This window comes from Daphnia pulicaria, chromosome 2, assembly GCF_021234035.1.
Source record: "Daphnia pulicaria isolate SC F1-1A chromosome 2, SC_F0-13Bv2, whole genome shotgun sequence".
Classification (NCBI taxonomy): domain Eukaryota; kingdom Metazoa; phylum Arthropoda; class Branchiopoda; order Diplostraca; family Daphniidae; genus Daphnia; species Daphnia pulicaria.
The window spans coordinates 3152487-3171905 of record NC_060914.1 but is presented as its reverse complement, the minus strand read 5'-3'; the positions used below and the strand labels follow the sequence as shown (position 1 = coordinate 3171905).

Sequence of the window (19419 nt, the reverse complement as noted above, 5' to 3'; positions counted from 1 at the left end):
TTCACTACACGTGTCTGGTCATGGTCAACTACGGGCTACAGCTCACTCGTGTTCATCGGAGACGAGCACGAACTAACACCTGAAGATGAGCAATCGCCTAGAGCATATCCTTCTATTATGATGACCACCAATCAAAGCTTAAAATAGCTTTTAGGCTCTTGCATACAGACAAGAAATATCCGTAGATAGGCCTATTTTACGTACATATGAATAATCTGGCGTTCCATAAAAGGCGAAATTTGTCTTGTTTTTTGGGATACATGAAAATTTCCATGAAATGTGTATTAGTAGATTTCCAGCTTCATTGTGCGATGGTCGACGATGTTTGAGAGGAGCGAGGGAGGGAAACTGCGTCTGGATGTGTTCAGGTGCACTATGACATTCCCTTGATTATATTCCCAAATGTACAAGGGTGGGAGGAGGATTTAGCCGAAGTAAAAGTTAAATGAGTAGGAGCCAAAAAAAATAACCAAATTAACAACCAACTCATTAATTGAATTTTAGGAAGAAGCGTTTAGTAGCTTGAAAAACATTATCGAATGAGTCATGAACAAAAGTCAGGTTTTCACCGATAAAGTCTGGAGAAATCACGCAATGCATTTGACAATTCCAACGACGTTTCCGCCCTGAATCAAAATCAAAAATATAGAATTATTAATAGAAGAAACAAAATCATTATTTGGCGGATGGACAATTTAAAAAAATTTACCTGATAACTTTTTGGCGGAAATCTTGTAGCTGCTCGGGCCTGACGGCGACACATCCGGCAGGTGACTGACGAGGTAGGTTCTCCAGCGTTTGCTCCATCCAGCTGGAAATGCTCTGTTCCATGAAATGAATATTGATTAGCAAACGCGGCTAAAGTTGTTGGACGAAAAGAATTGGGCTCACCTGTCGATCGACTAGCATGAATTCGAGCAGAACGTCTGCCACATTGGGTAATGAACACGTTGACAACGAGAATATCGAGGCGGTGATTAGAGTGCTAATGAGCATCTGACCTTTAGGGCGAAGCACCGTTGACAGGAGTTGGTCACGGAGTTCAAATGACAGTTTCTCCTGTATCAAATAAAAAATGTCAAGTTTTGATCCGACCAAGTTATCTAATATTACGGCAAACCTCTCGAGCCCGCGTGGTGTGGATCAACTCGGTAAGAAACTGCATAACGCTGGCATTGGCGTCTCGGTGATCCAGTGCAGCCGCCTGCATGGCACAATCGAAAATGGCTGGTAAAGCCGGGCTATGGAGGAATGCGACTGGATTGCGCTGAAGGAAGCGAGCGAATAGACGGAAAAGGTCATCGACTGTGTCCGGATTATGGCAGAAACCTTGCTGTTCTTGCAACAGCTGGAAGGCGCGCGGTAACAGCGCTTCCAGCATCGAAATGAGACCGCCGATGCATTCGTTTTCCGAACCGTATTCGTCCACTAGGATACTTGCTAAATAGAGGAAGCAACTATGATGATGAGCATTATACAGACGCACCATCTAAAAGGAAGAGAACGAGAAATTAATCTATGCACGCTATCATGAAGGATGACAGAAAATCAAACCTGAGTAACGAGCGGTTGCAATAGAGGAGCAGACTGGTGGCCAATCAATCGTAGAGCGAATCGGAGGCACCTACAGCAGCGCTCCATCACTCTTCTGTCAGTTTGGAATTTATCCAACGTCATGGACAAACACGGCCAGGTAAAAGTAATGGCTGACTGGCATGGATGCTGTTCGTTCTTTTTTATACTGATATTTAAATTACGAAACACTGAGGCTAGACGATCCAACCAGTATACCGGATCACTACTAGTTTTGGCGACGATTTTCGACTGACTTTCCACCTTTGAAAGCAAAATTGCCAAAAGTTAAAAAAATATTTGTCGATTATCGTCGGTAATCAGTAAAACTGCAAGGTATATTACCTGGGAAATTCTTGTTAATTCATCGACATGAATCTTGCAAAGCTGGTGCAGAGCATCGCTAATCTGATGGTCGGGTAATCGACTGCAGACTTTGGTAACCCCTTTGACTACTCGCACGGCCGTCTCCGTTGGAATGGGTAACGTGACCAATGCACTCACTACTTGCAGTAGAATATCGAAATGAGATTTCAAATGATCTCGACAAATGCTGGTGATGGCCTCCAACGAATTTGAAGCGGCCAAAGCCAACGACGGATCATTGATGGAACGTAGCACACAATGAAGCACAGGCTCTAAAAAATCGAGAGTGATAATTGAATAATAATTTAGCAAAATCAAAGAAGAAAAAAGGCTCACCGACAACGGCAGGATGTTTATCCATCCAATCACCCAGTTCACCCAAAAGAAGCAGTGTTGTAAAACGCACTGCTGCATGGGCGCTTTCTGGTACTAAAAGTAACGACTCAATCACACTCTGCACAACCTCATTCTCGTCACTGCAATGAAAGAATTGAATTGTTAAATGGCCTTAGCGTAATTAAATCCAACGAGAATTACGGCAAAATGTTTTTGGCTACAGCTTGCATGATAAATAGTGCCGACTCTGTCACCTCCCACGGAAGATTGTTTTGGCCATGAATGCTGTAGAAACAATGTTTAAAAACGGAAGCCGAGCCGACGATGAAGACCACGTCTTTGACCAGTTCAGACACTCGTGAACGAAAGCCAGCGAAATCATCGCCGTCTTCCAGCACACCTTCCTGTTTATAAAATAAGATGCTAACTTATTTTTGCTACTTGGAAAACTAATTGATTCTTACGTGATCCGGTTCCATTTGACAGTGACGACATACAGCACCAATCAGTCGCTCGATATAAGGTTTGAACTTGACGGTTCTATCGTCGTCATTGGCGTGGTAAAGGTCTTCAGATAACTTGTACCAAAATCCGAACGTAATTTCAGCAACCTTGTAAAAAACATTGAAAATAACTACATATATTAATAATATAACCAGAGTGATTTAATTTACCTCATAGTCATGATGACCTACGCAGGTCAGCACTAGATCCAATAAACCAAACAAATTAGATGCGTTCGTCGTTCCGTTGTTGTTTTTGGTCGACTCCAACATCCGATGAAGCAAGGCTTCGGCTATTTCAGTGAACACACGACAATAGTTCAACGCTCTAAAAATAGACTGCAATGAGAACACCAAGTCATGGCTAGGCAAATCAATAAAGACATACTTTTCCGTATCTTCCTCCGCAACAGCTAAATGGTAGGCAGGTTCAAGGTTTTTAATACTTTGGACAAGAGAATCTTCAAGAGTACGAAGCTCGTTCAAGGTAGAGGTCAATTGACCATTCTGAGCGGTTGCATCTTCATTTTCTTGATCTGCAACTACTTGAAGCAAAGCACAAACGGCATCACATGCTGCTTCGTGAAGCAATGGAGTGCTCTGTGTTGTAAACATAGATTTAGAAATTATGAAAGAATTTTATAAGGGACGAATCAAATGCAACTCTTACATGGTGAGAAGAGAGAGTGGCAAATACATGAACTAATGTGGCACAACTTGTTAATTGGTGTAACGTAACAGCTTGCAAATGCACCCAGGATGAAAAACATCGTAACAATCGCACACCAATCAAACGGTCTGAAGATGGAATGGTCAAACAGGAATCCTGTCAAAAGAAAATTGAAAGTTAGGAACTGATTTCAAGCTAAACTTGAACAAAAAAACCAACCAAGAGATTCAAAACATTTTGTGTTGATGCAGCAAAAAGTTTGAGAACTTCAGATCTCCTGTTTGCTCCAAGCCTTAAAGTTCTGGAGCCCATTTCTTCAGGTAACACAGTCAAAACTTCCAACAAGGGCCAAAGGTGAGTGGTTTCAAAATTGTTTTTTGGTCCAAATGTCTGAATCAGATCCTGGATTGGGGTATTCCAACTTGTCATTTGTAATAACAAATCAGCTAATGCCAAACACAGCTGGGGAGGAAAATGGAAGAGTTATTATTTTTTTTTTACATATTGCACCTGGAAATTATTTCAATTACCTGAGTAACAATCACAGTATTAGTGTGCTCATTTATCTGCCTCAAATGATCGAGCATGGAGTCTCGCAATGAACTGTGTGCTTCAGGAGGCAGCTCGTGGAATGCAAACTGAATTTTCGTCCTTAATGTCTGAGCCCCAAAGTAGCATGATTCCATGTCTTTTTTTACATGCAATAAATGATCGGCTATCTTCCATGCAAATATCTAGTCAAAGCCATTATGTTACTAATTCTTGGAAAAAAACCAACGAAAAATGTGATGTGTACGAACCGATTTTTGTAGATCCCCCAGCCATTGCGAGGCTCTTTCTTTACTTACAGGATCGGGATTATGGTATAGGGCGTTAAGGGCATCGTACACAACTTCTATGGCCGGGAGCTCGTTCATGATTATTTCAATGTTTTTTCAATTGTTATACCCTTTAATCCAAGACGATAAAAAATGTTGTAATGTGAGCAAGCCGGGAAGTTGTTGCAGAGGAGTACTACTAATCAAAAAGTCAAACAGTAACAGACCCGAAATTGACAGAGAAATGTCTGCTAGGCTAAAACAAAAATTGATCAACAACGATGCCGGTTTCACTAATCCGACGACGGTCGGCTGCGGGGTAATAAAGCGCACACACACGACAAATGGGGCACGGGCCATGTACCGTACGGACTAGGACTGACCGGCGCACAGAGTAATATTTCCAACGTCCCAGAGAATCCCCACCTGCAGACATATGTGTTCATATGCACTTGATCAATCAGAGAAGGAATTACTTATCTTTTAGATGACACATTTCTCTTGATAATTATTAACGACAACTGAAAATAAGAGACAGATTGCTCTTCTCGGAAACTCGAATGAACGGTCCGACTGAAACATAAATGATTGCACCAAGTAAACAAATATTTAAAAAAAAACCTGGTGTATAAATGATGATTACGAATAAAATGTATGAAGAAATAGTTTGAAAAAAAAGTCCTCGGGGTAATAATAAATTGTTGAACTATGCGCGCCAATTTTTAATCTTTCAGAAGTTTATTGAAGTAAAGTTATACTTATTGGTCTCCACCTCCATCAAAGCGAGACAGAATGTTACCTTGAAAAGCTCATTAGGGCAAATAGCTCCAGGTGATTTATGAGACAAGATAAAAGCTTGAAGCAACGTGATAGTTGGCGAATTTGCGGTAGCGCAATGTAGAGTGAGTACAGGGGAAAGCGCACATACGTCACAAAGTCAATTTAGAAAATTAAACGTGGATGCAGGGCTCCAAATTATTAATACAGGATTTTAAGACGAACATTCTTGCTGATGATGACGAATCGCATTCCTGAATTCTTAGCATAAACGAGTTTTTATTTCAAGCATTAGATTTTTAGTTTTTTTATGGGATTCGAAATAGGATTCATTTCATAAGCGAATAAGAAGAATTATTGAAAAAAACGACTCGATTTTTCTCTCCAAATTTGGATGCGTGCGGGTCTGCGGGAAAGTAGAAGTTGTTCGAAAATGTTGAAGTTTGCCAATTGGCCACCGTTGGCGCACTGTCGCTTTTTTTTCAATTGCGGAAACATGGCATGAGCAATGATGCAATGAGGGTTATGATTCATAACCCAGAAACACCAAAACCTACATTATAAATGCAAATAAAAAGGTGATATTTAATTGTATTCAGTTTGAAAATAATTGAACAATATTCGTTAATTCTGAAACTATGACTTTAATTCAATATGAAACGTTAAAAAGAAGAAGTTAAATTAAAAAGCTAGGAAAAACATAGGAAAATAACTCGTGCAAAGGTGCTGGGATTCCCCTGCCGGCATATAAGGAGGCGACGCCATCAACGACAATATACTTAAACTCGCTATAGTAGTTTATTCCCTCATAATTTCTCACTGCAAAAAAGCTTTCAATCGGTCTTTATCATGATTTCCCCAATTGATTTGATTGCTACTTTAGTTATGTGGATTGGATTGTGTTTTGTCAGTCATTGTACTGAACTTACCAGATCGCAAACAGTTGTGTATACTAAAAAGAGTATTCGTGTTGAACCGGACGTGTTGGGATCCCGAAAGGGTACCGCCATTACTACCAGACCATCAATTACCAACAACAACGACAGCTATCAAGAAAATAACAACAACTTGATAAAAAAGCTTGCAGAAAAAAGCAATGTTGCTGCCGAAAATAAGATCCTGAAAGTCGAACTGGCTAAATTGAAGTTTGAACTCGCGCTCTCCGAGAACAACAATCGGAAGCTCAAAAACGCACTAGATGAGTTGGCAGCCTCTAATAAAAGTGCCATGGAAGCAAGAATACTTTTCCTTGAAGAGGAAAATATGCGTTTAATTGACAACCAAACAAAGTCAAAACTTATTATCGAACATAAAGACCGTGTTCTAGAAGCAATTTCTTTGCTTTCATCCGCTGACAATATCGGAGATGAAATGGACAATTTGTGCGATAACAACCTGATTGGAACCGACGAAAAGAAAACGGAAGTCCTTCGACTGCTGGGTGAAAACACATCAGAGAAAACCATCACTCAAGTAACACCAGATGTTGGATGTGAGGAACCCAATATGCAACCATCGAACGACTTGGCACTTTGTCCTGCAACAGCTCAATCTACCGACGAGTATCCCAACGAAGTATTTTTCCAGTGGACATCCAGCTCGGATACCAACTTGGAACCATTGGTCGCTTCCGAATATATAATTTTATTCAACCTACCACTTTGGCTTCACGGTAACGATTACCTCCATCACTTTGAGCTACATGTTGGCAAAGTGGCGAAATACATCATGTTTGCCGACGAACAAGGACAATACATAGGCAACATGGCGTTTTTCTTCTTTGACCCATCGGACACAAGGCGGGCGTATAAGAAATACGATGGTATGCTCTCGGAAGGCAACAGGATCGAAGTCGCTTACTTTATCAATGAACAAAGATCGTACCAGAAGGAAGAGGAGCCGGTTCCAACTATTTCTCCTACACCGGTTGAAGTTTCCCAACCTACCGATGTAACTTCAGCCGATGAACATGATCAGCAGACAGCATCAACCGACTCCGTGGACGATGTCATATCACCACCGGTGGCATGGCCATCTTTCGTCGAAAACGAGAAAGCGGCCGATGAGTACATTCTGTTAAGTAATTTGCCGCCTTCCGTTAACGTGGCCGATATTGTTGAGCGCCTTCAGCTCATCATTGGCGAAGTGGCCCATTACACCATGTTTGCCGACGAAACAGGACAATATGCCGAAAGCATGGCGGTTGTCTTTGTCCATCCATCAGACGCGAGGCGAGCCTATAAAACCTGCGATGGTTCTCTGTATTTTCTGGTGAACATAAACCTTTGGCATAAGGTAGAAGTTGCATATTACATCAATGGCCAACGATCGTACCAGAAGGAAGAGGAGCTAGTTCCTACAGCAACGGATGGCGTTTGTGTCGCCGATTTGATTAATGCGTCTCCAACCATCGACCACGCACCTGAAATAAATTTTGTAACACCTGAAACAATTGTACCTGAAGCTTTGGCCGTCCACCAGCAAGAGACTTTGCCAGGAGCAACTACTGAAGACATACATCAGTCAACTAACTTGAATGATCCTGTCGTCGACAAGAACCTGGTGGAAGAATCTCTTTCGTGCGAGATCAACCCTATCCTGATGACTCGTAAGCTAAAGATAAACAAAAGAACAGCCAGACGGAAAAAGGCCAAGAAAAATAGAGAGGCAGCAGCGTCATCGTCAGCCGAGTAAGAGGATTACGTGTAACGAAGGACTTCAATGGGAAAAAATCGTCAGAAAATCAGAAAAAAAACAACATAAAACTCACAAAATCTAAAAAAAAACACAAAAACAAAAAAAAAAAAAAAAAAAACAAAAAAAAACAAAAAAAACTACTCTTGATTTCATATCTTTCTTTCTCTATTCTTTTTCTTTTCCCCTTAATTATTTACCTTCATCTATTGTTTTTCTTCTTCATCTTTTTTCTCATCTTCTTCCTTCAGAATTGGGTCGGATATTGGTCGTTTCATCCGGCGAAACTTTAATTCGGCACCGAATTGATGTACCTTCGACATAAGGCAGCTGTATTTCGACTGGTGCGAGAATTCGTAGACACAGGGTATGCTAATGGTACTTCGACAATTAGTTTTTAATGTTAGATTAAGTTAGTTTAAGATAGTTTTAAGTTAGGTTAGGTCGAAGTACATTAGCTACCTGTTGTCGAAATATTGTCGCACCATCGTGGAAATATAGTTGCTAGCTGTTGAAGGTGCATCAAATTGCTGTCGAATTAATTTTTTGTTGGGTGTATGCGTCAGTATTCCGACCCGATTTCTTTTCTATTTTTCCACTTTCTTCTCGTTAACTTTTTGTTCTTCACTTCCTTCGTGTATTCTCCCCTCCCTCACCCCCAAAAAAATAATAAAAAAAAAAAAACCTTAAAAAAAAAACTACTCTTGTTATTATATAATATGTTTCTGTCTTATTCTTTAACTTCCTCTTAATTATTTACCTTCATCTATTATGTTTTTCTTCTTCATCTTTATCGCCATATTCTTCTTTCAGAATTGGGTCGGATATTGGTCGTTTTATCTGACAAAACTTTAAATTCGACATCGATTTGATGTAACTTCAACATAAGGCAGCTGTATTTCGACTGGTGCGAGAATACGTAGACACAGTGTATGCCAAAGTACTTCGGCAATTCGTTTTTAAGATTAGGTTAAGTTAGTTAAGGTTAGGTTAGGTCGAAGTACATTAGCTACCTGTTGTCGAAATATTTTCGCACCATCGTGGAAATATAGTTGCTAGCTGTTGAAGTTTCGTCGAATTGGTGTCGAATTAAATTTTGTTAGGTGAACGTCAATGTCACGACCCAATTTCTTTTCTATTTTTTCCCCTTTTTTCTCTTTTCTTCTCTTCCTTCGCTTCCTTCGTGAGAATGAATGGAGCGTGGATTTGAAGAATGTGTGCGAAGTTGTTCTGTGTGTGCCTGTTGATTTGAATGAATGTCTCAATAAAATATCTTAAACCAAAACGAAACAAACATCTTATGTGTTTTTATTATGTAGCATTAGCAACAGTTAGAATATATTATTCTTAGTAATCATACACGGGAAATTGAAAAGGCGAATTAAATATGTTTTCTGACTTTTCTCTGAAAAAGTAAAAAACAAAAATGTTTTCTTTAAAAAGCGGTACGGTATACAACATGTTTAAGATTTCATCGTCAATTTATCCTTTCAAGGATTCGAGCAACAAAAAATTAAAGGACACGAAATAAAAGGAGTTTCCATTAGATAAACTTGTTGTGACCGCTTGTTGTGATGGGTTTCGTCATTTCGTGGAAGGTAGCTTACGTCGCACTATGTAGAGTATTGATTTTATTATAGCAATAGCGACATTTTCTGTCGTTGTGCGCTTCAACACATTTAGAAAATTATTGGATCACGAATGTCGCCGTTTCAATGACTAATCGAGCTTCTCTTTGTATACGTTTATACAGTACACTGATGACATCAAGTGTGCGCTTGCAAAATATCAATCCTTAATAGAGGACAAAATGCACTTAATAATGCTGAGTACGGTACTCAGCTGTCCATTCAGTCAATTGCCATCATTTGATTAGTAATTTGCGAAAAAAAGATGAAGGAAATAGCATATAAGTGATAATTTGGCTAGTTGGAAAGCAACGACCGTGATGGAAAAGAGATGTCTCACTATGGCCTCGTCAAAGTTCAGCCAATTCGATTAAATGAGTTCAAACCATCAGACATTAGGATCACATCCGAACGCCGGAAAATCCTCTAGAGTCTGGAACCTCTAACAAGGTGTATGTGCCATTGTGCCTAATCCTTCCCCTTCACTGGAAGTCTCTGACTGTCGGCTGTCCAGTCATCTCTATCGCACCTTCTGTTTCTCGATGGTGTTGTTGATCCAGTCAAGTCACGAGTCAAGTCAGTAAAATCCACATCTTTTATTACGTCGAGGATGTTTCAATGGCTTACATGAGCGGATCGGCAACATCGGCCTTGTCCTCCGTCTTCGTCCGTCTTCGTCATTGATATATTTTTTTTTTTTGCGGTTTACACCATCGGCAGTTATATTTGCTTTTCGCGTTCAGCGTAACTCGGCGAGTCGAGCGTTTTTTTTAAGAGAGGGCAGTTCTTGAGATTTGAGTTTTCAATTCTTAATTCTTCGTAAGATTAGGTAAGATAGCACCTCCATAACTGTTCCTGTACGAGAGTCTAGATGTGCCTAGACTATCAGACTTTTTTAAATTTTGCTAAACTCATCAAGCTGTGGAATCCCCAAACCAAAAGGTTTTTTTTTTTAAATTTTGAATTCTCTATCTTTAAGGGTTGATCGTCAGTAAGCTATGCTGAAAGGAGTGAGGGGACGAGTCAATAATGTGAAATATGGTTCATGGAATTATGCCTCAGCAGATTGAATTACCCACATAACCGGTTTTCGCATATAAGGCACTACATACATTATGACGCAAAAATGAATTCGAGACAGTCAAGAGAACAACAAAGCACCGGTACAAATGTTTTCATGTCAACTTTATTTCAACGGGAAAAAAAAACAGTTCGATAGAACAATAGCAATTGGAGGTCGGTATCTACACCAAAAATAAAATAAGTGCGTTGTGTGTATTTTTTTAAAGTATAGGCTATTAATTTACGATTCATAGTAAACCTTAATTTTAGCATCAACATTCTGGAATTCTAAACGCAGCTTCCAATTTCTACGACGAGCAAAGTTGAGCCAATCCCAAACATTTTGTTTGGTTATCTTTTCACAAAATAGGAAATTAATTTGTTCAAGATTATTGTCATTTATCATTAATGGATCTAATCCCTCCTTTGTCACTAAATCACAGGATTCTAAACTTAGTAACTTAAGATTTTTCAGGAAGCCATTCGCCATGACTTGTTGTAACAAATCGTCAGTGAGCGCGTCACCATATTCTATGTAAACGCTCTCTAGTAAAGGACAAGATAACAAATCAAATAGAATGTCATGTGAAAGGTTGAAGCCGCAGACGAGATCCTTAAGATGTCGAAAGTAAACCAGCCCTTTTTCATTGCGCAGTTGAATTATTTCGTTTTTCAGACAAGGCACTTAAACTTTGGCATTGATTGTCAAATGTCAAGGATATTAAATTGGGGCAAAACTTGACGAGGGTCCAAATGTCAACGAATTCAAAGTACGAAAGGCCGAGAACTTGTAATGAACTTCCGATTACTTTCAGTACTGGAACCAAGCCCAAGTCAAAGGTAATTTCGTCATTATCCTCTTCATCCTCATCATACTCTTCATCCTCTTCACCTGAGCATGGGAATTTGAGTATCTGTAGGTTCTTCAAACTCGTTAGGCAAAACAGATCAATATCTGTCAATCCTTCCTTAACAGAAATAGTAAGAGAGAAAAGCGAAGGGCAATATCGCACGACTAACCCCAGTTGGCCGCTTGAATATTCACCAACTGGGCAAAGGAGTAGACGGGCGAAATTAGTATGAGCTAACTCCGCTGGCTGCTGAGCCACTTCCACTAAACCATCAAAGATGTGGTCATTCTCGACGACCCGCAGAGCCGGGAAATTCTGCAGAGCCATTATTATTCCTTTTTTGGTTACAGCAAGGCAGGTCACCAACAATTCCTGAAGGGTCTTGCTCAGCTCGGCTGTTTTCGGAACTAACCATTCAAGGCCAGTATCCGTCAACTTATCACATTCATTTACATCCAATATCCTATTTTGGAAAACACAATTAGGCATATTCATTGGAAAAATCGAAAAATAAGGAAAAATTGTGTATAGCCTACCTCAAGTTTTTACACCAAGTCCCTATGATTTTTAAACAAGAATCGTCAATTTTAGAATAACACAAGACTAATACTTGCAGTTTTTCAATTTTGGGGAAGAAATTTGAGAATTGTTCATAGTCATACGGGTAACTGGGAGCATTCAACTTTTTAAGCTGGGTTGAAATGAAAAATCTGATGTTGAAATATTCCAAGTCCATCGTATATTTGCGACTACAAAGAGACTGGATGATAGCCTCCAACAGAACCACGGCTAGAAGTATTTCGTCAATTTACAACAAACGAAATTTATAAGGACAAAATTCAATTAGGTTTACAAAATGAAAATAATTCGCAACTTACGTATTGTTTGAAAAGGATTGATGTCGGACTCGCTGTCAGTCCTTTTTCTTTTTCGTTTCCATGGACTACCCCTCCATGTTTCTATAAGCTTAACATCGAGGGGAATTTCAAACATTTTTAAACTGCTTTTAATACGGTTAATACACTGTAGGGAAAGTGAGACGACCGGCTTCACTTTAGGCATCCTATACTTTTTTGTTTCAATGTAACCAAGATAAACAACTCAATCAGCACAATTCATCAAGAAGCACAAAAACAAATCAATCAATTCCAAGATCTTTCCTGGATCGACCCCCTCTCTTTCTGCTCTCCCCTTTCGCATCAATGTCGTATTCATTTTCTTATCTTTTCTTAGCCCCTCCTCTTCAACGTCTGTTCACCGTTTTACGAAAACAAGACGTCATCGATTCCGAGTTTTATTTATCCCAAATTTCTTTTGCATGTTTTCTCAATTCGTCACAATAGTTCAGGTTAAGTTCAGGTAAAAATGGCCAATTTTCCGTATAGGAATTCTAATTGCCAATACTGGCCCTTAGTTTTCCGTCGCCACCGCTATGAATTCAAAATGTTTTTATCGAATCTCATTGAAATGCAGGGTTGCGTCAGACTACGTCAGATTTCGTCTTTTCAGCGCTAGTCAATTTATGCTCAGATATAGTCAAAGCTATTCGGGAAAATACGAAAATACTCCAAGAAATAAAATATTTCATATTAAATAAATACGAAAAAATATAGAGTTGAAAAATATAGATATTGAATCGTATGATCCTTAAATAAAAGCTTAAAATTGACTATAAAAAGTTGGTGATTATCACAACGTTCTCGGATAAGTATAGGCTAAGAGAAAAGTAAATTTTTAACTCGGTTAATTAAAGGTAAATTATTTTTATTTATACAATCATACTCATCGTTATCGCAAAGAAAACATCAAATATGACATCTTTCAATCATTCATTGGTCTAATAATTTAATAATTTAATAATAACTGTTGCCGGAATAACCGAGTCCGGTGCGTTTGTAGGGGAGAGCGGGAGCAACTGGGAGTTCGTATTCATGGACGGGAGCGACGGGGAGTTCGTAGACGTGGACGGGAGCGACGGGCAAGTGGTCGCCCTTGGGTTGGAATCCCTGCTCATCAGCGACCCAGGTCAAAGTGAATTTCTCGCCTTCGGGGGAAACCCAGTAAGAAGATCCCTTGTTGGTGTTGCCCATCACATCCTCGTAAGTTGCTTTGCCGTAAGAGTCGTAGGCGACGCCTTGCATCTTCTTCTGCACCTGCGACTCCTCGCGGGTCGTGTAGTCAGACTGGGCGTAGCTGCACAAATTAATATATCAAGAAATTATTAACCAATTCAATCCAGATCGATTATTAATTAAATAATATAGAAATAGTATTTCGTCGACTTTTACCTCCACTGGCTGCTGCCGTCGAGATTGCGCTCATCAGATTGGCTGGTGACGGTGATGCCGGCGTATTTGTTATCCTTGGCGTAGGCCGGAGCGGCGTAGGCTGGAGCAGCGTAAGCCGGAGTAGCGTAAGCCGGAGAAGAGTAGCTTGGGGCAGAGTAGCTTGGGGCAGCGTAGGCTGGGGCTTTGTATTCCGGCTTGTAGCTGGAAGGGGCAGCGGCAGCGACGGCCAAAACAGCGGCGATAACAAACTAGAAAATAATATTTCACTTATAGTTTAGCTACTGATCCAAGTCTGAGGTATAAGCACAAATGAATTCGACGGCTGTTGACTGATTAAATGACATTGGTGTGATTGTGTCGTCTCCTTACCAGCTTCATGTTGAATTTGGTTGATGTATAGAACAACTGATACTTTTCATCTTCCCTATCAGGGCTTTTATAGTTGGGTGTGAATGGGAACGGGTGGAGGGAGAAAAAATGATCCGTTTGGGAGGGGTCTGGGTGTGTTCGAATGTGTGGTTTCTTCTTTTCCAATTGGGTAACGAACGGAACAAATTAAGTCTTGCAAATATTACTTTTTCATTGTATTTTGGTGTCAGGTGCAAACGAATACCATTCACTTTCGCAGTCCTCTCTAATTGAATTGAGGTAACATTTTTTGTCTGAGAAAGAATCTTATTTTTCAGGAGAGTTATTTGATCCCTTTGAAGTATGAAGAATAATGGTTACGGAAGATTTTCGAATCTTGGTGTGTCGTAAGTTGCGTTAAGTCGGAAACATGAGTAAGAGCTAGCATCGGTCTCTCGGTTTAGCATTAAAAAGTTGTTAGTTGAAATGGAATTCTTTTAGTTTTTATTTCTCTCGTTTCATTTTTCATAAAGATTGATTATGAGCAACTTATTGTTTCTTTCAGAAACAGCATGGAAATATTCCATAAGTCTTTAACGTTCGGTTATATTTTGTTTCGTGCCTCTTTAGCTCAGTGGTAGAGCGTTGGTCTCGTACGTCTGTTAAAGAGATTAACATTAATTGAATGTAGCTAACCAAAGGCCGAGAGTTCAATCCTCTCAGGAGGCAGAAACGCATGAAAATTATAAATGCGTATCGAGAAAAATTCGACTGAATTTGACATAGTACAACTTGTAAAGTAAATTTTGCAAGGAATGGAAGCTTCCAGTAATCTTTAATGGTTTCCACTTCACGCTTTAATAAAACAAAACAAACACTATAATAACTTTATGAATATATGCCTCCATAGCTCAGTGGTAGAGCGTTGGTCTCGTATAAAATGTAAAAAGTTCAACTTGTGTGCAAGATAACAAACCAAAGGTCGAGAGTTCAATCTTCTGGAGGCAGTAATGACACTATGGACAATACAATAATTTATTAAAACCTCTACTTCATTAATGAATAGTAAATATGAGAATACTGAGTGAGTATCTAAACGTAATGAATTCATCCGTGTAAATCGCAGATTACACTTTAATTATCTAAATTTTGCGCAACGCGGATGAGCTTCCAGTGATCTAAAATCATTTCCAAGTCACGCTTCCAGACTAATATTACCATTCAAAAAATAGCCTATTTGCGCACCATTTGTGCCTCCTTAGCTCAGTGGTAGAGCGTTGGTCTCGTATGTCTAATAACAGTTAAGAAAAGAACAAATATAGAAAACCAAAGGCCGAGAGTTCAATCCTCTCAGGAGGCAAACTTTAATTTGATATAAATGGTAATATTTTGATCAATTAGCGTACACCGTGATCAAACGAATGGAAATTTCTTTAGATTGTCTCTGCGGAGGCTGATGTGACTGCCCGTTTGCACAAGTTCCAATTTCATCTTATCAATCCAAAGGGGCAGTTGAATTTATTTTTCTTTGATATTCTGATCAAGAAACATCGTTTTATGAAAATCCTTTCTCTCCGGAAAGATAAAATCCAAATGGATTTATTATTTTTTCAACGAGAAAGTAACGAAGTGATTGTACTATAATTTCATAGATGGAAACGGAATTTCTTCAGTAATAACGTTTTCGTTTCTTAATTATATTTTGAATGACGTAAACGTAAATGCAAGCGCAAATACACATTAAGAGGTTTTGTTCCTTCCTGAGATAAATTTAATTCTTTGAAATTACTACATAATAAAGAAAAATGACAGAATGATGCTACTTCGTACAGAACTCAATGGCCATTATATTTTCGCAGCCTAAAAATGTGCTGTAGCCTATACAAAGATAGCGGATACAGACCGTTCAAATGTGCGCGGCACTTTTTAATCTGTTTAAAGTGAATCGGAATTCGATTTTAGTAAGTGGTCTCCACCTCCATTAAAACGAGACAGAATATTACCTTGAAAAGTTCATTAGCGCCAATAGCTCGAGGTGATTTATGGGTTCGATGAGATGAGATAAAAGGCCGACGTGACGTGACAGATCGTACGCAGATCCCATTTTATCTTCCACGGCGCAATTTGTCACTTCGAACTCTATTGAAAATGAAGGTAGAAAATGAATTTTTATATAGTTAATCTGTGAATTATTTTATTTAATCTGTTAATTGTGTTTGATTTTCTGTCTTATTAGTCTGTAATTGTGAGCCTGTCAGTTTTGAGCTTGTTGGTCGTCGTTTCGGAGGCGTGGTTCCTCAATCTCAAGTCAGGCAAATCTGACAAAGCGGCCACCGAATTCACGTAAAGTGATTCTGGTAGCCAAGAAGGTCTACGTTCCGATGTACGCGTCTGACGACACGGCCTCAGCAGTTGCCGACCGACTTCTGCCTATTTTTCCCGCACTGACATCTTCTGATGGAACTGTGATCACGGAAGGACGCCAACAGCCAATGGCCCGACTATTCCTCGATGTATCTTCAACCTCCTCCAGTTGCATCATACGCCATGTACGCCCCCGCTTCAGCTAACGTGGCTGCCGCTTACGCAGCTCCTGTTCAGGTCCCTGCTGTTGTTGCTGGCCAGGGTGTTGTACCCCAACAATATGTAGTTTACCCCGCTGGGTACGGAGCTGCTGGCCCGCAGTTCTACCAATACGCCGGTGCCCCGCAGATGTCTGATGGGGTAAAATTTGGCACAATCCACTTTCAAGTTGGCATAACATTCTAATATTTTCCGTTTTCGCATAGACTTGGGTGATGGAATACGCCGGAGCTGGAGATGCTGTTGCTGCTGGTGCGCCTTAGGGGAGAGGGGGGCTAGTTGGCAGGTGGGGTAAGTTGGCATTTTGCTAGTTAGACCCCTTACAGACCAAAAAAAAATCAAGCCTTTTACACCAAATATGAAAAACAACACCCAGATTACTCATACAAAATTTCAAAAGTATAAGACTTCCCCAACAGGAGTTTTAGCAAAAAGAAAAAAAAAAACGGCAAAAAGTTTTTTTTGGGCCTCTCAGCACTTTTCATTTTTTTTCATAGTATATCATAGAGTGCCAGAAAACCCAAGCAAACAAGAATTAATGTTTGTTTTAATTTTAAAATAAACCCGACATTTCTACATTAAAAAGTTATTTAGTTATCAATTCATTTGTTCGAAAAGCACCCTGTGGGGTTAGTTGGCAGCAATTTTGAGGGGCATGTTGGCATACAGATTTCTTACGAGATGCTGAGTTGCAAGTTTTCAAAATTCGACCTAGAAATTTTGGAGCAATGGAGAATCGTCACTTGCCAACTTACCCCGTAGGTGGGGCAAGTTGGCAGATTTTTTTTGCAGTTTTTCTCAATTTAACAATTTCGTGTAAATGAACATTGTAAACAAATACAATCAATTCATAGAGAATTGAAATCTGAATCTGATTCAATCATTCAATTTGCAAAACGTGTGGTCAAAAAATTCAAATAAATTCACAAAAAGTGACCCTGCCAACTAGCCCCCCTCTCCCCTACTCGCCAACATGAAACGACAAAGAGACGGTTGCCGATGGATCTGCAGTTCCGGTTCCAACTGAAGCGTATGAAAATGTTTGACTGCAGTGATCGCGCACAGTTTTTACTTTTAACTTTAGATTATTTTATTCGCCTTAATGATTGACCTTACTATATCTAATTGACACAATCGATTATGCTAAAAAATATTTTTAATACATTTGTGCTTTTAACAAACCTATATGTAAAGCGGTCAGGTCTTAAGGAGGTTATACGAAGGTTAAAACTTGTAAGGAAGTGCTGTTATTCCCAATTAATTTTCGACAAAATTATTTCGATTAAATTTAGTTCATCTTTATTTCGACGTTATCTGCCCAAATCCAAAAAGTTCCTTTGGGCATTGAATTACTGTGGAAAAATAAATTGTATGGCGTTAAAATCAAACCGGTTTTCTCTTACCAATCAAAATACAAATTGTTGTCTTTGAAACGTAAAAAAGGCATCCCTATGCCCGTGACAATTGGAGAATAGCTTATCACTACATTCTCGGATAAATTCGTGAAAATAGAACTTGGTTAATTATAGATATAGACTAATTTTTATTTATTTATACAATCACACTCAACATTATCGCAAAGAAAACATCAAATATGACATCTTTCAATCATTCATTGGTCTAATAATTTAATAATTTAATAATAACTGCTGCCGGAATAACCGAGTCCGGTGCGTTTGTAGGGGAGAGCGGGAGCAACTGGGAGTTCGTATTCATGGACGGGAGCGACGGGGAGTTCGTAGACGTGGACGGGAGCGACGGGCAAGTGGTCGTCCTTGGGTTGGAATCCCTGCTCATCAGCGACCCAGGTCAAAGTGAATTTCTCGCCTTCGGGGGAAACCCAGTAACAAGATCCCTTGTTGGTGTTGCCCATCACATCCTCGTAAGTTGCTTTGCCGTAAGAGTCGTAGGCGACGCCTTGCATCTTCTTCTGCACCTGCGACTCCTCGCGGGTCGTGTAGTCAGACTGGGCGTAGCTGCACAAATTAATATATCAAGAAATTATTAACCAATTCAATCCAGATCGATTATTAATTAAATAATGTAGAAATAGTATTTCGTCGACTATTACCTCCACTGGCTGCTGCCGTCAAGATTGCGCTCATCAGATTGGCTGGTGATTGTGATGCCGGTGTATTTGTTATCCTTGGCGTAGGCCGGGGCAGCGTAAGCCGGGGCAGTGTAAGCCGGGGCAGTGTAAGCCGGGGCAGAGTAGCTTGGAGCAGCGTAGGCGGTGGCAGAGTAAGCTGGGGCTTTGTATTCCGGCTTGTAGCTGGAAGGGGCAGCGGCAGCGACGGCCAAAACAGCGGCGATAACAAACTAGAAAATAATATTTCACTTATAGTTTAGCTACTGATCCAAGTCTGAGGTATAAGCACAAATGAATTCGACGGCTGTTGACTGATTAAATGACATTGGTGTGATTGTGTCGTCTCCTTACCAGCTTCATGTTGAATTCGGTTGATGTATAGAACAACTGATACTTTTCATCTTCCCTATCAGGGCTTTTATAGTTGGGTGTGAATGGGAACGGGTGGAGGGAGAAAAAATGATCCGTTTGGGAGGGGTCTGGGTGTGTTCGAATGTGTGGTTTCTTCTTTTCCAATTGGGTAACGAACGGAACAAATTAAGTCTTGCAAATATTACTTTTTCATTGTATTTTGGTGTCAGGTGCAAACGAATACCATTCACTTTCGCAGTCCTCTCTAATTGAATTGAGGTAACATTTTTTGTCTGAGAAAGAATCTTATTTTTCAGGAGAGTTATTTGATCCCTTTGAAGTATGAAGAATAATGGTTACGGAAGATTTTCGAATCTTGGTGTGTCGTAAGTTGCGTTAAGTCGGAAACATGAGTAAGAGCTAGCATCGGTCTCTCGGTTTAGCATTAAAAAGTTGTTAGTTGAAATGGAATTCTTTTAGTTT

General features: G+C 39.7%; 4 protein-coding genes and 2 non-coding genes across 8 annotated transcripts; 3 read left to right on the top strand and 3 right to left on the bottom strand.

The window, feature by feature from the left end:
- Window positions 1–267: 267 nt before the first annotated feature.
- Window positions 268–4584, bottom strand: LOC124325894 (transportin-3-like). 2 transcript variants are annotated; one of them, XM_046784466.1, is made up of 16 exons: window positions 4493–4584; window positions 4248–4396; window positions 3978–4181; window positions 3667–3909; window positions 3448–3603; window positions 3166–3377; window positions 2949–3105; window positions 2739–2885; window positions 2476–2678; window positions 2275–2414; window positions 1918–2210; window positions 1555–1836; window positions 1121–1489; window positions 892–1059; window positions 710–822; window positions 268–626 (listed from the first exon to the last, which is right to left on the bottom strand). In XM_046784466.1, exons 2-16 carry the CDS (start codon window positions 4362–4364, stop codon window positions 566–568), a joined length of 2865 nt encoding a protein of 954 aa, XP_046640422.1. In that variant the 5' UTR covers window positions 4365–4396; window positions 4493–4584; the 3' UTR covers window positions 268–565. The 2 variants fall into 2 exon arrangements, with proteins under 2 accessions (XP_046640422.1, XP_046640421.1); XM_046784465.1 differs by lacking the exon at window positions 4493–4584 and having other exon boundaries at window positions 4248–4486.
- An 8440-nt stretch (window positions 4585–13024) lies between these two features.
- On the bottom strand, window positions 13025–13965 carry LOC124327490 (endocuticle structural glycoprotein SgAbd-8-like). Its single transcript, XM_046786428.1, has 3 exons — window positions 13935–13965; window positions 13566–13813; window positions 13025–13470 (listed from the first exon to the last, which is right to left on the bottom strand). Exons 1-3 carry the CDS (start codon window positions 13941–13943, stop codon window positions 13131–13133), a joined length of 597 nt encoding a protein of 198 aa, XP_046642384.1. The 5' UTR covers window positions 13944–13965; the 3' UTR covers window positions 13025–13130.
- LOC124327491 (endocuticle structural glycoprotein SgAbd-8-like) lies at window positions 13025–18970 on the bottom strand. Of its 2 annotated transcripts, XR_006916164.1 has the most exons (5): window positions 18937–18970; window positions 18568–18815; window positions 18054–18472; window positions 14571–14572; window positions 13025–13058 (listed from the first exon to the last, which is right to left on the bottom strand). XR_006916164.1 is itself a non-coding variant. In XM_046786429.1 (3 exons), exons 1-3 carry the CDS (start codon window positions 18943–18945, stop codon window positions 18133–18135), a joined length of 597 nt encoding a protein of 198 aa, XP_046642385.1. In that variant the 5' UTR covers window positions 18946–18970; the 3' UTR covers window positions 18027–18132. The 2 variants fall into 2 exon arrangements, 1 of the variants encoding a protein (XP_046642385.1); XM_046786429.1 differs by lacking the exons at window positions 13025–13058; window positions 14571–14572 and having other exon boundaries at window positions 18027–18472.
- Window positions 14534–14642, top strand: Trnat-cgu. Its single transcript has 2 exons — window positions 14534–14569; window positions 14607–14642. It is a non-coding gene; the product is annotated as a tRNA-Thr (tRNA).
- Window positions 15166–15273, top strand: Trnat-cgu. Its single transcript has 2 exons — window positions 15166–15201; window positions 15238–15273. It is a non-coding gene; the product is annotated as a tRNA-Thr (tRNA).
- LOC124327494 lies at window positions 16246–17617 on the top strand. Its single transcript, XM_046786432.1, has 3 exons — window positions 16246–16637; window positions 16703–16754; window positions 17472–17617. Exons 1-3 carry the CDS (start codon window positions 16425–16427, stop codon window positions 17540–17542), a joined length of 336 nt encoding a protein of 111 aa, XP_046642388.1. The 5' UTR covers window positions 16246–16424; the 3' UTR covers window positions 17543–17617.
- Window positions 18971–19419: the final 449 nt, after the last annotated feature.

Coding starts and splice junctions, on each gene's coding strand:
- LOC124327490 (XM_046786428.1), bottom strand. Junction 13,471..13,565: donor GACGGCAGCAGCCAGTGGAG/GTAAAAGTCGAC, acceptor TAATTTGTGCAG/CTACGCCCAGTCTGACTACA.
- LOC124325894 (XM_046784466.1), bottom strand. CDS start 4,364: ATGAACGAGCTCCCGGCCATAGAAGTTGTGTACGATGCCCTTAACGCC. Junction 4,182..4,247: donor TGGGGGATCTACAAAAATCG/GTTCGTACACAT, acceptor GGCTTTGACTAG/ATATTTGCATGGAAGATAGC. Junction 1,060..1,120: donor ACACCACGCGGGCTCGAGAG/GTTTGCCGTAAT, acceptor TATTTGATACAG/GAGAAACTGTCATTTGAACT.
- LOC124327494 (XM_046786432.1), top strand. CDS start 16,425: ATGTATCTTCAACCTCCTCCAGTTGCATCATACGCCATGTACGCCCCC. Junction 16,638..16,702: donor CCCCGCAGATGTCTGATGGG/GTAAAATTTGGC, acceptor GTTTTCGCATAG/ACTTGGGTGATGGAATACGC. Junction 16,755..17,471: donor TGCTGTTGCTGCTGGTGCGC/CTTAGGGGAGAG, acceptor ACTCGCCAACAT/GAAACGACAAAGAGACGGTT.
- LOC124327491 (XM_046786429.1), bottom strand. Junction 18,473..18,567: donor GACGGCAGCAGCCAGTGGAG/GTAATAGTCGAC, acceptor TAATTTGTGCAG/CTACGCCCAGTCTGACTACA.